The sequence below is a fragment of the Camelus bactrianus genome, chromosome 3 (genome assembly GCF_048773025.1).
Source record: "Camelus bactrianus isolate YW-2024 breed Bactrian camel chromosome 3, ASM4877302v1, whole genome shotgun sequence".
NCBI classification, from domain to species: Eukaryota; Metazoa; Chordata; class Mammalia; order Artiodactyla; family Camelidae; genus Camelus; species Camelus bactrianus.
In genome coordinates this window covers 86,270,466-86,283,050 of record NC_133541.1, presented here as the reverse complement: position 1 = coordinate 86,283,050, position 12,585 = coordinate 86,270,466, and the positions used below count along the sequence as shown (strand labels likewise).

Sequence of the window (12,585 nt, the reverse complement as noted above, 5' to 3'; positions counted from 1 at the left end):
ATTTTCTCATGTCAACGCTGCGATTTGAGAAGACAGACTGAATTGACTTATTTTATATACTCATCTGATCCTTTAGTACTTAGTGAAAACTAGAATGTTTTATTTGACCCCTATGGGAAAGCAGCTAAACTGGTCCGTTTGTTTCTGAAATAAAGTATCAGCAGTCAAAATATTCTTAAAGACTTTTAGAAATCAGAACATCACAGATTTATTAGAAAGTAAGTGCCCCAAGCTTATAGGTGGCTGTTAACATGGTTTTATTTCCTTTATACAAAAAGTAGAAATGACAGAAAAAAACAGTCTTAACAGAAAACAATACCACTGACCTGGTCTCATTGAGAAGCTGAGCCCAAACTGCCCATATCACGGGGACAGGGAAATTCAACCATCATCAGCAAACACTCATGCAGCTGATGAAATACAAAATGGTGTCAGTGGCTCGGGGAACCTGTAGGGAGATTGAACCAATCGATCTTAAAAAACATACATTTGGCCGATCATGCTTTTAAACAGCATCTCTTTAAAAACAAGTTATATATACAAATATCACCCCAAAATGTGTCTTATATACTCTAATGCTATAAATTTAAGGCATCCTGATATTCTGCTCTTCTGCTGGTGAGGCATTTTTCTCACAGTTCTATTTCCGTGGATAGAGGATTTCACAGAGGATAGTCCAGACATTTCCAAAGGTGTTCAAAGGGCAGCAATCAGAGATAATAAAAAAGTGTTTTATAAGAAGAGTTCCTCTGACTCTGGCTCAGCAACGTGCTTTATGCTGTAGGATTTCTTCATTTTTCTATTGATGTCATTATGCCTAAGCGGAAGAGAAACCACAGGCCAAAATTAGGTAAAACTATGGTCAAGTTACAATACTATACCACTAAACATCTCCCCAAAAATGGAAATTATCCTCACACACACCACTTCATTCCAGTAGGCAAATTATTCTCTTTTCATATAAACCACTCTTTAAACAATAAAAGCAATAGTCATGTAATAACATACTTTGTGGACATTTTTTACTTTGGCTCCAGAAGTAATTTCTCGATCATGTGGATTGAAATCCAGGCAAAATTCTATAGTCAAGTGAATTTTATCACAGTCAAACAAAATAGGAAGTACAGTACTGCTAGTTGAGTGGAAACAGATATTTATGTTTTATTGACTGGATTCACTGGTGGTAACTTTTATTCTTTAGTAAGCTTAAGTATTAACAATCTAAAGGAAATGCTTTGACTTTGGGTGTGTGATTACTAAGTGGTAACATGTTGGAAGACCACGAGTACGTAAATCTATAGGAAAAAGAAGAAATTAGGGAATAATAATTCTGTTTTCCCCTCAATACTCGATACCTTGTAAGCCTATGGAAAGAAGTACCAGCTCAAGCCTGGGAACAGTTTTGCTTTCTACGCGAATTTCCCTCTGGGTAGAAGCATTCATTTTCATGTGATATTAGTCCCATTCTGAGTATAAAATCTTCCAGAGAGGAGTTATTCCTGAGTTTGAAGAAGCCTACATATTACTAAATTCCTTCTTGTTACTATACCAGTCAAAAACAGTTTCTGGGGATGGTACTCACTCATGTGAGGACACATTCGGATGGAGAACGCCAAGTGTGGTTTTATGGCCTCAAAATTGTGCTTGCTTATTACAAAGACTGTGGAGTCTCTTCTCAGTGGCCTAGTTAGTATTTAAGCATTATCACCATCTGAAAGTTATAAACCTTATTTTTATTTGTTCATCTGACTAGAACTTTAGGGAGTTGTTCATGGGCAAGAAGGGGAAGAAGGTGAAAGAAAAACCTGATTGGTTAAAAGATGTTCTAGGAAATTCCAATTAAATGTGGTGGATTAAATACATACATTTATCATCCCTTTCTTACAAAACAACACTAAAATGAAAGTAGAGAAGTAAAAAAGGCATCGACCTAAACGAGTAAGGGGAATGGGAGAGGAAATATGATAATGCATAAAATGGCAATAATGTTTCAGAAATAAGAAGATGGATGAACATATGGAACTGACTTAGCAGAGCAGGAAAAGCAGAAATCTAAGTCTATAGTCAGGGGACACAACAAACTGATTAGCACTGCAAGGCTCAGGAACTAGAAGTACCAGGTATTTCTGAAGGTGACAGTGGGTGCTGTGTGGGTGCTAAAAATGGAAGATTATTTGAAAATTTTTAGGAAGTAGCTGTTCATACCCAGATTATCTTCCTGACACAATGCAGCCAGGTGACTGTCCCTTTCCCAGTGTGAAGAAAGACTAGAGGTTACAGTTTGCAAGGCATGAAGCAGAGAGACTAGGAATTCAGCTGAAGCGGGTGGAAATCATGGGATTAAGTGAAAATCCCTACAGAACACAATTGTCAACCCATCTCCTGTTTTTTGATCCACAGATTCCTGGCAATCAGGTTAACAAGACTGAGCAGGAGACTGGAGTTTACTTACCATGAGAAATCAACTGCCAAAAGAAAAGTCCTACAAATACTGACAATGAATAAACCTCCCAACAAAAGAGCTTAGTATTTAAACAGTCTGTGTGAAGCAACATCTACCAGTCAACATAGAGCCAGAGCTTCAATTTAGCTTTAGTGTCTTGTTCTTAAATATGAGTGAGTCAAGGATCACCCAACTTTTGAGGAAAGCACTCATATGACAGAGACCAAAATAAACAAACAAATGGTAGTCAAAGTGGATAGAAATAACATAGGGAGGTAATGAGGACTTGAAAAAAATTTAACTAGAAGAAAAGAAAAACTGGGGAAAATGTGTCTAATTCATATCACAAAGGATTAATCTTCATAATGTGTAATATATAAAGAGCTGCTACAAATCAACAAGAGCAGAATTTCAATAAAAATGCAGAAAGAATTAAAAATAGTACATTCATACAATGAAATAATGCATAGCTATGTAAAAGAATGAAGAAGCTGTCTCTATACTAAGACCTCCAATGTGTTAGGTGAAAAAAAGCAATAAGACTGTTATTAGTATGCCACCTGTACTGCAAAAGGAAGGAAAGAATAAAATTTGTATTTGCTTGTAAAATTTAAATAAGTCTTGTATACAGGATGCTATGAGAAAAGAATAAAGAGAAAACCAACAAAGTGCTATTAGAAATTAACACTGTAATAGCAGAAATAAAAAATTAGAAATGTTGGAAGGTAAAATTCAGTAAATATCCTAGAAAGAACTTTCAGAAAAAGCAGAAGTATGGATAAAGACAGAAGAATAGTTAGAAAATCATTAGAAAAATAGAAAAAAAAAAGTTAGAAAAGGATCAGTCCAGTGTGTTAAACATTAGAATAATAGTATCTCCAGAAAAGCAAATAGGAAAATTTAAGGGGATAAAATTTTCAAAGAAATTATACAAAAACATTTCCCAGAACCAAAGCATATAGGTTTCCAGATTGGAAAAAACTTGTCGAGTGCCCAATCTGCAAAATGTGGATAATAACAGTATCTACCATATTGTGTCATTCATTGTAAAGATGAAAATAGTCAATATGCATGAAGCACCTGGAATATTCTTTGGTATGCTGTAAGTGCTTTATAAGTGTTTGAAGTGTCATTTTTATCTTCAAAATAGGATGCCAAGAGTCAATAGAGTAATGTCTAAAACTCAAAGTCTATTTCAGCATGTCATTTAGAAATACAGAATACTAGAAAACACCAAAAGGAAAAGCAAGTGGCTGATTTAGGGGAATGGGAACACAGAACAGGGGGACAGCCAGTTTTTGTTATAACGCTACCATTACTATTAGTACCTAGAGAAACTTGACAAAAAAATTAAATTAAATATAAATAAAATAAAAGTTTAAAAAAAAAGTCTTAGGTGGCAGTCTAAGGATAATGTCATCATTTACATATTGATGGAGTATTTCTACTTTAATGTGCTGTGCTCAAAAACACTAAGAACAATTCGGCAGTACAAAATCCAGCATGATTAGAGTTGGGTCTATACCAAATAAAATGTTAATCTGAGGCATTTATCTGAATAATATCAGGATGATTCAAGCCTCCCTGAACCCTTCAATTACCTAGTCCTGACTTACCAGTATTCAAAAAAAAAAAAAAAAAGCTAAAGTGTTTGGTTAATTCCAGCATGAATTATTCCGATAATTTGCTGCTCCTTGATTTCATTTTTGGATATAAAATTACATTCTCAGTGACCAAAATTGGAAAGAAGGCTTAAATTTAAATAACAGTTTTTCAAGTAATCTAACTTGCTGACTCATCTAGGCATAGATTCCATATTTCCACAGCCCACGGTGACCAGACAGCACGTTATTGAGAGGATTAGTCTAAAATGGCCCACGAGCATGCACTGCATTTTCCACTGATAATCAAGACAGGGAGACTTGGCTATTTTTGTGATCTCCTTCAGAGCCTTACTGAGAGCATATCTATAAACCTCATCTACTGAAAAAATGAAATTCTGGTTTAAAGAGTGAAAACTTATACTCGAAGTACCCAAAATGAAACTCACTGTAGGTAGGTGGACTTGTAATCGAAAAGACCTGGATTTCTACAGAGCAAACCATTCTTCCTGTGGGACGTCAAGCTCCACCTTTTAAAATTCTCTTTCCCCCTCTTCTTATCCTTTTCCTCTCTCTAGCTCGCCCTCTCTCCAAATATTATGAAGTCCTACCATGTGCCAGGCACCAAGCTAGACACTGGGCACAGATTGGGGAATGATGATGCTCTCAGAAATTTCTGACACCTTTCATGGAGTTGTCCTTGTTTTACCTGTATCTTCTCTTAATTCTCTCTTGACGATGATCTCGCTGAATAAAGGGACATGCCTTAATCTGGCACAGCAAAATGTGTGGTTTATTGCTAAGGATAAGGGTGAAATGAGGATGTGACATCCAGGAAAGTCACAGAGCTGCACATACGGTTCCCAGAGTGGGAAGGAAAATCCCATGTGGCTGTGGTTGGAGCAGGTATGCTGGGTGGAGGTGCTGGAAGGTGTTCCCGTAAAGTCTCTGATATTTTAAACCTCCAACAACTTGCTGTGTCCTTAAAACTCCAGCCTTAAGAGATTTTATAGACAGTCACTGCTCTTTTATTGTGCAAAGACCCCCTATTGGTGGCAGACAGGTGGTGGGAGTATGACACTGGTTCTCTATTTACCCCTTTTGGAGTGACACAGTGCAAAACCGGGCTGTGGGGTTGGGGGAGGAAAGGAAGGTGGAGTGGAAGAAGGGAGTTGTTTGCTCTTAACTTCAGTGACTACACTTAGACCAGGATCAGCAGGCTGAAGGGATGTATTTCTAGTAGGATGAGTTTGCTTTCCAAGGCAGATCTCCTCTGTGTACATAGTTCCGATCTGCAGCTCATGGGCAGGCATTCCACATGTTCATTTCCTGCCTTCCAGGGGCAGTGCTTTAAGACAAAACATAGGGTCTTAGTTGCAATAGCTTTTTCTACATCTCAACGCATCATAGTTTGATACTAAATTTTGTTTCGCTGTCTTCTTGGGGTGGAATATGCCTCCTCATTTTCTCAGAAGGTGTAGGGAGCTCATGAAAAGAAACTCCATTTGTGAATCATGCTCTCATGAACTTTGCAAATTCTGGCAGCTTTTATAAAGAGGTTGCTAAGGTGTGCCCAGACACTGCAAAGATCCGATCGTTTTAGCTATTCCCTATAACATGGGCATTTTTCTCTACACATGAGGCTCTATTTGAACAGCCAATGACAATGTGATCCATTTCAAAGGAGAAGCTGTCACTTAATTAATGGAATCGGAAGAAATGGTTTGAGATTGCGATCTCCTCCCTCCTCCATGTCATGGGGATAAAGCTTCCTTATAAAATAAGGGTTTTCTCTCTGAAACAAATTTGAGTCCTAGGGAGGCAGAGGTTGGAGTGGGAGGGACAAAAGTTTTTCAGGAGAAACACAGAACCCTGGGGAAACATGCAGAGGGGTGCAGGGGAGGAGCCCAGGGAGGCTCTAGGGGTTTCTGAAACAGAGGCAATCAACCCAGGTGCATCAACACCTCCTTACTCGTTGGCTCTGGACTCCGCAGCTACTATAGCAGACAGGAAAACACAGAAAAGCATATTTCAGAACAGAGATTAGAACTTGAAACTATAGTTTTGGGGCAGAAACTCTAATATCTATAGCTGTTACTAAATACCCTTTTGGTATTAGCACTCTAACAAACTTTCCTGAACTGTTCCATTGGTAAGATTCAGTCTGCTCTGGGGGATTCACTCCAGAACGATGCAACCAACATATACTCGGCTAGCACGATGACACACCTATGACTGAGTAATGATACAATTAGGCCTTCACGAATCCTTAAAAAGTGTTTCTGTTGAAAATAAATACTTGAAGGTCAAAAATTTAAGACAAGATTAAAATGTGGGTATTTTATTATATCCAGAGAAATTATGCCAAGGAAGCCCTTGTTGATCAGGATCAGGGATTCCTCTTTGTGCTGACTGCATTTTCCACCATGATTCTGGAAACACTGTTCAGTGGGGCTGAAGGAACAGGCTCTGCTTGGGACAGGTTTCAGCCAGGCCCTCACCTCTACCTTCCCAATGTCCTCCATATCTTTGCTCATTTTCCTTTTTAATAATATGTCCTGACAAAAAGGAGAGAAATCTGTGTGTGTGTGCACACACACGCACTGGTGGTAAGGGCGCCCTGAACTCTGATCTCCTGTTGGCACACTAGGGGTCACTGCCATAACCCTCACATCATCTCGGGTCAAACTCACCACTCTCTGAAGTGGCTGTTGAACAATCCTGACATCTATGTAAAATATCTGCTACTAGCCCTTGGCTCTGGATGTATAATTCCCAGTGCGGCTAATTCCTTGGCAGTAAAAACCAACACTAATGGTGTTTATTGCTTAATGTCTTTTTAAGGAGTCAGTCTGCTCTCATGTTGGTGCGAGGGTCAGGGGTTTCCTGATGCTAACCCCTCAGGCCACAGTGCCACTGTGGTCAGAGCAGATGTGACCAGTGGTGGCCCAGGGTTAATGCCCTCTCCCTATCAGTAACTGGATTCGATGCTCCCTTCATGTGTTACAGATCTCAGATAAACTTAAACTGTGGGAAATAAATGTCTTACTGGCATTTTAAGATAAGTAATTGCAAACATTCCCTTAGAGTTGTAAGAACTCAAAACCAACTTGTCCTTTATAAGAAAAAGTAAAGATAAATCTGTTTGTTACAAACAGTCATCCTCTGCAGTTGAAACACACTGGGAAAAAAGCTATTCAAAGTAACAGAGTTGAATCTAATTTTAAAGGGCATTGAAAAGATTTTAAGATTCTTTACTATCAAGCTGTGACAATTTAGAAAAATAAATAGCAAACAGGACCCCCTCACAGAGCTGACATTCCTTAAAATGTTGTATTTATTGCCCCTACTTTTCCTTTACCAGAAAAAAAAAAAAAAAACCTTAGGATCTAAAATGTGATTCCAGTATATGCCTGGAACAAGGGTCCACTGCTCCACTCTTTTTCCCAGGGCTGTACTGATAGGGCCACCAGTGGCATAATGTTTGGATCCAACCCAACCCAATGACTGCCATTGCTTTTCACAGTTACATGATTCTGGGCAGTCCCTCCTACCTGAGAGGAACCCAACATCCGAAGGCATCACTGATAGATGAACACTTGGGTTTCTTTCTTTCTTGTATCTTTCCGTGGGATGCCCTTTCTATGGGTACCATAGGCAAAATGAAGCAGCCAATCAATTAGAATCAATTAGGTATTTTTCGTGTTCACATTCCCACTCTAGTTTATTTTTCTGAGCAATCTTTATTTCAAGTAGAGTTACCAGCCTTACTTTATCTAAGGAGTGAATGGGGCCGGTTCCCCTCTCTAGCACGGACAACCTAGTGGATGTTCACTTTTCAGGGAAAGCATGCCAAACTAAAACCAAGATAAAGTATAAGTTAATTTACACGGTAAGGAGGGGAAGGGGTCAGGATGTTTATTTAAATACACTGAATACTTTTCTTTCTAGATTTCTGTTTATCACTGAAAGAATACTCTGTTAATACATAAAGCCAGTGAGTCTGATAGGTTCAAAAAGAGCCTTCAGAAGGACTGTTCCTTAAACGGAGTAGGAAATTGTTAACCTGGTTGTCAGACACCTGAGTAGCCTCATAACCTTATTTTGTGCTCTGATTTTTGTAAGTCTATTACAGTAGATTGTTCAGCTTTGTTCCCTTGCTTGTAAAGAAGACAGTATGAAATATACCTGGCAAGAGCCTCTACTGTGATACTAATTGTCTTGTTTCCAGGTGCTGTAGGAGCCTGGAAGAAATGAGAGGTATTCTCTTTCCCCCTCCCAAGGAGTCTGCCAAGTCTTTGAGCTTCCATGCCTCAGAGTCTTGCTGGTGACTTCTGTTTAAGGACAAAAGCAGAAATTTCGAGGCACCAGAAGATACAACCTAAGATGGGAACGCAGAAGGTATGGGGCTGGGGAAGGTAGGTTGGGAGAAACAGAAGTGGGCCAATATCAACGTCTGGGAAGGAAATGGGTATTTTTTTCTATTTCCTTCCCACCTCAGGCATTGCGCTCTGAGCTCTGGCCAAGATGCCCTGCCCCAGCATGGCCGGAAATAATCCAGACTGAGGCAACATGTAAGCCTGCCCCAAGCAGAATGCTGGTGCCCAGTAAATACAGAAGCTCCAAGCAGCTTCCTGCAACTTACTGAATTAATGAGACCCTTAGGGGCAGCTCCTAAAATGACTCAGATTTACTCTTCCTCTAGCCTGAATAGAGATGTGGAGCAGATTAAATTTGATTTAGAGGGGGGGAAAGGAGAGTGACATTTCTTACACTTTAGAGTTCTGAACAAGTGTTCACACCCACAGCACGTACACTCATATTTGTGTGTGTGTGTAATTACGTTTGTATACACACATACAGTCACACAGACATTTTGGAGGATTCTGGAAGAGTGCTGAAAGGTGTGTCATAGCTTTCTTTGGATTTAAATGATTAGTCTCCTTTAAAAAGAGGTCTGGGGATTTAACTATATTGAAATCAACCCACTGGGAGGCGGGGACTGCATTAATTCCCCCTCAACTGTTCTCTTCCTCACCTCTCCCATTTCCTGCTCTGTCAGGAACTGTATGCATCCCTGGGATGAAGGAAGCTATGCTGAAGAAGAACTTTGCTTCAGGAGGGGCCTGACCACTGGGGACCTTGGACATGATCTTTTTCAGTATGCGGTCTACACATTTTGAATCACAAACATTTGCTTGAGGAAGGCCATTGCTTTGTTGGTGGACACTCGCAGACCAGCATCATGGTTCCAAATGTGAGCTATAGCAACGTCAGAATGGCAGGACCTCACTTCTCCTGAGGGCAGCAGAATGGTGACTAAAAGAGCTTTCAGTCTATCATCAGCAATGAAAGAAAACCTCAGCTCTGTTTCAAAGTTCTGACTCTGATCGGAGGTTAACCCATTCCACCCATGACAGGAAATTTAATTTCTATACTTACTTGGAACTTGATGCCATTAAAACAAAGCCTGAAAGCCAAAGTCAGCTGGGAAGCACAGCCTGTATGTGAGCTGAGGAGACGCCTCTGCCCTGCCGCTGGAATGAAGCCCCTCCAACAGGGTACCGGCTCCCATTCTAAGGCCCAGTTACGCCTGACTGCTTCTATTTGGGGGAAGAGTTGTAGTTTTCCTCTTCCTTTGTGTCAGCCCCTGCAAAGAGTGCTCCAGGACCACCATTTAAAAGGTCATGCAATTCAAAGTGAAGGCATGGCTCTGTTATGCGATACACCCCTAGCACCACGTACCGTGCATAGTTACGCAGATGCTCTTCAATCAGCGGGTTAGAGGAAAGAGTGATGCAGCTGCCGTATATCTCCTACAGAGGTGCAATTAAAAATCATCTGAACACATGCAACAAGCTCAGCACATGCACAAGTCTCAATAAACAGGAGGCATGCGGGAGACAGATTAGAGGACAGAAGCTTCAGACACACTTTAAGGAGCATAGGGAACTGCTGAGATCTTGGACTCCTGAGTGAGAGAACCCATTAAGTTACTTGGACAAGTTTCATTCGAGCAATTTAAGTTTGGACATAATTAATCCAAAGGGTCTGGTGTCTTTTCTAGCTGAAACAAATAAACGCTAGTCTTTTATAACAATGACAACTCGAAGTGGAAATCAATGTGCAAGTAAAACTGGTGTTCAATTAATTAGAGAGATATTAAATAAAACTTGATTTTAGTTTTGATCACAAAAAGAATCTGGACAGTTCTTAGACCGCACTATGATGGGATTTTACCTTATAGAAAAATCATACATTAGGCAGGTGTGACTCTCTAGACTGTATGATGGATATTCTGGGTCCTTCCATGCCTCAGAGAATTTCACATTTAGCTGCTAGACCATTTTTTTTGATGGCATGGCATGCATAGAACATGCAGGAAATACTGCCTAAAAAGATGCTCGTATCTCTTATTCACTAGATTTAAATGCAGATTACCCTGCATGGTTTTGCAATAAATGCAATTATAAAATATAGTTCAGGGCCCGCTCTGTCATCCCCTGTGTGCAGACAAGCATCTCAGACCACTGAAGCTTCCTCAGAGCTTGTGTCATAAAATGTCAGTGTGGAGGTCCCTGTGGCATATTCCATCCAAAGGTCGTTTCCAAATTGAGTAGTTAAGTCTTTAGAAAGAGTTTCTATTTATGTGCTCTTTAATCGGGCTTGAGAATAAACTATCCAGCCACATGAGGAGAACAAACTCTTCCTGAGGTAGAATCAGTGCCAAAGAAGGGCCTGGTTTCACATCAATTGGTGGTCTCATCTTGTAGACATACCTCCCAGTCCAAGACTCCTAATTCTCAAGGATCAAACTATTTAGGGAAATTAAGAAACCAGACTGTCATCTCCTGTGATTTGTTTAATCTTTCTCCCTTAGAGTATTTTCCAAAGGAAGAGCAAAATGTAAACTCTAACATGATACATCCTTTGGAATTCTTCTGGGGATTCCCTCAAGGTGGCCAAGGGCAACAATCTGTGGTGTTAGGAACAATACAATTAATTCACATGAATAAAAGGAATGGTCTTCAAATAGCACTCACCGCCTTGTTCTTCCCTTTGCTGGCAGAGCTCCCGGGATGTCCCTTGCTGTCTGTCGTCTTCCTCCCAAGGGAGGTTAAGGGCAGTGTGGAGGTCTTCAGCTGGTTGGCTGTCTGATAATTATTATTATTGTTCTGGTTGCCACTTAGTGTCTCCATGATGGATCGGAAGGTTCCAAAAGGCCTTTTCAGTTGATCCCCTGAGTCACTACTTGTGGAGGTTCGCTGGAGGGTCCTGCCCTTGTCTCTGTCCTTTTCTCCATTCAGTTCAAGGCTGGTTTGCTCCATCTGCACCACAGGCTCCTCAAAGGTAACTCTGAGTTTTGAGTTCTGAGATGTCCGGCGCTTGGAAGACGGGGACTTGAGGGCACTCTTGGGACTCATGGCCACTTTCTGGGCAGCTGTGCTGTCGGGGCTGGGCTGAGTGGGTTCTCCAGAGGGCTGGCTTTGGGGAGTGGTCCCTGAGGCTGGACACTGGGATTCCAAGTCTGGTTCGCTGCTCTCTGAGGTGGGGGATGGGCTGTGGCCATCCAGCGATTTGGTGGCCTTGATGCTAAAAGGAAACCTGCGTCCTGATGCCACAGAGGTGTGTTTCTTTATCATCAAGTGCAAGCTTTCCGCGCTGTCTATGCTCTCCACACTCTCCACAATGGGCTGCGGTCTGGGCCTGTCAGCCTTCCTCACAGGCGTGCTCTTGGGCTCCTCAGAGTGGTTGGAGTCCGTGTCCGACTCGCTCAGTGACCGCTGCATCAGCTGCCTCAGCCTGGCTAACTTCAGTTCCCTCTTCTCCAAAGGGATCTTTTTTGAATTTCGAGAAGCAGCCTGAGCATCCTGGAATTCCAAGGACAGCTTTTCCTGGGTGCAGACATTCTCTGAAATGTCTTTTCCTAATAACTGGCGTAGGATTTTGTCAGAATCTTCGTCTTTGGCTTTGGCCCTAGCCCGGCTGGATGCTGACAGGCTTCCAAGAACCTGAATCCCTTCTTGGATTCCTGGTTTGCTTTTGGCTACAGACTCATCATCTGCATCTGGGGATTTCCACTGGGACTTCCTGGAAGCTGGGGAGGATGGTGAACTGAAAGAGGATGAAGGACATACAAGATGATTTTGTACTGGGTTAAAATGACTTGGCCGCAAATTGCTGCATGGCCTTAACTGCCACTAACAACTTACAAATCAGTAAGACTGAAATAAGAATAATTAATGTCTGTTTAAAGCAAATACTCCATGGTGGCAATCATAACCAAAGGATAGTATGCCTCATACCTTATGCTGTGACTACTAAATTTATCTACTGTTTTATTGTTTACGCATAAATTTTGCATAAGTTTTCTCAATGAATGCCTTCTTCAACAACCTTAGGAAGCTACGTATCCTTATTTCCATTTCATAGATGAAGAAATAAATGACTTGGAAAGAGTAAGTGAGTTCTTTATAGTCATGGAAAGAAAAATGACAGAGCCAGAGATAAACTCAAGTCTTCTGACCCTAGGTGACCCTC

The 12,585-nt window shown here is 40.9% G+C and overlaps 1 protein-coding gene across 6 annotated transcripts in view; it reads right to left on the bottom strand.

Moving 5' to 3' along the window:
* Window positions 1-240: 240 nt before the first annotated feature.
* The window catches only part of SNCAIP (synuclein alpha interacting protein), a 142,639-nt gene continuing 130,294 nt past the window's right edge, over window positions 241-12,585 (bottom strand). For 5 of the 6 annotated variants that reach the window (XM_074360549.1, XM_074360551.1, XM_074360552.1 and 2 more), the window contains 3 exons: window positions 11,088-12,159; window positions 9,790-9,860; window positions 241-817 (listed from right to left, as the gene is read on the bottom strand). In XM_074360549.1, the coding sequence (XP_074216650.1) occupies window positions 733-817; window positions 9,790-9,860; window positions 11,088-12,159 (1,228 nt within the window). In that variant the 3' untranslated portion in view covers window positions 241-732. The remainder of the gene's footprint in view (window positions 818-9,789; window positions 9,861-11,087; window positions 12,160-12,585) is intronic. The other variant, XM_074360554.1, reaches the window with a different exon arrangement.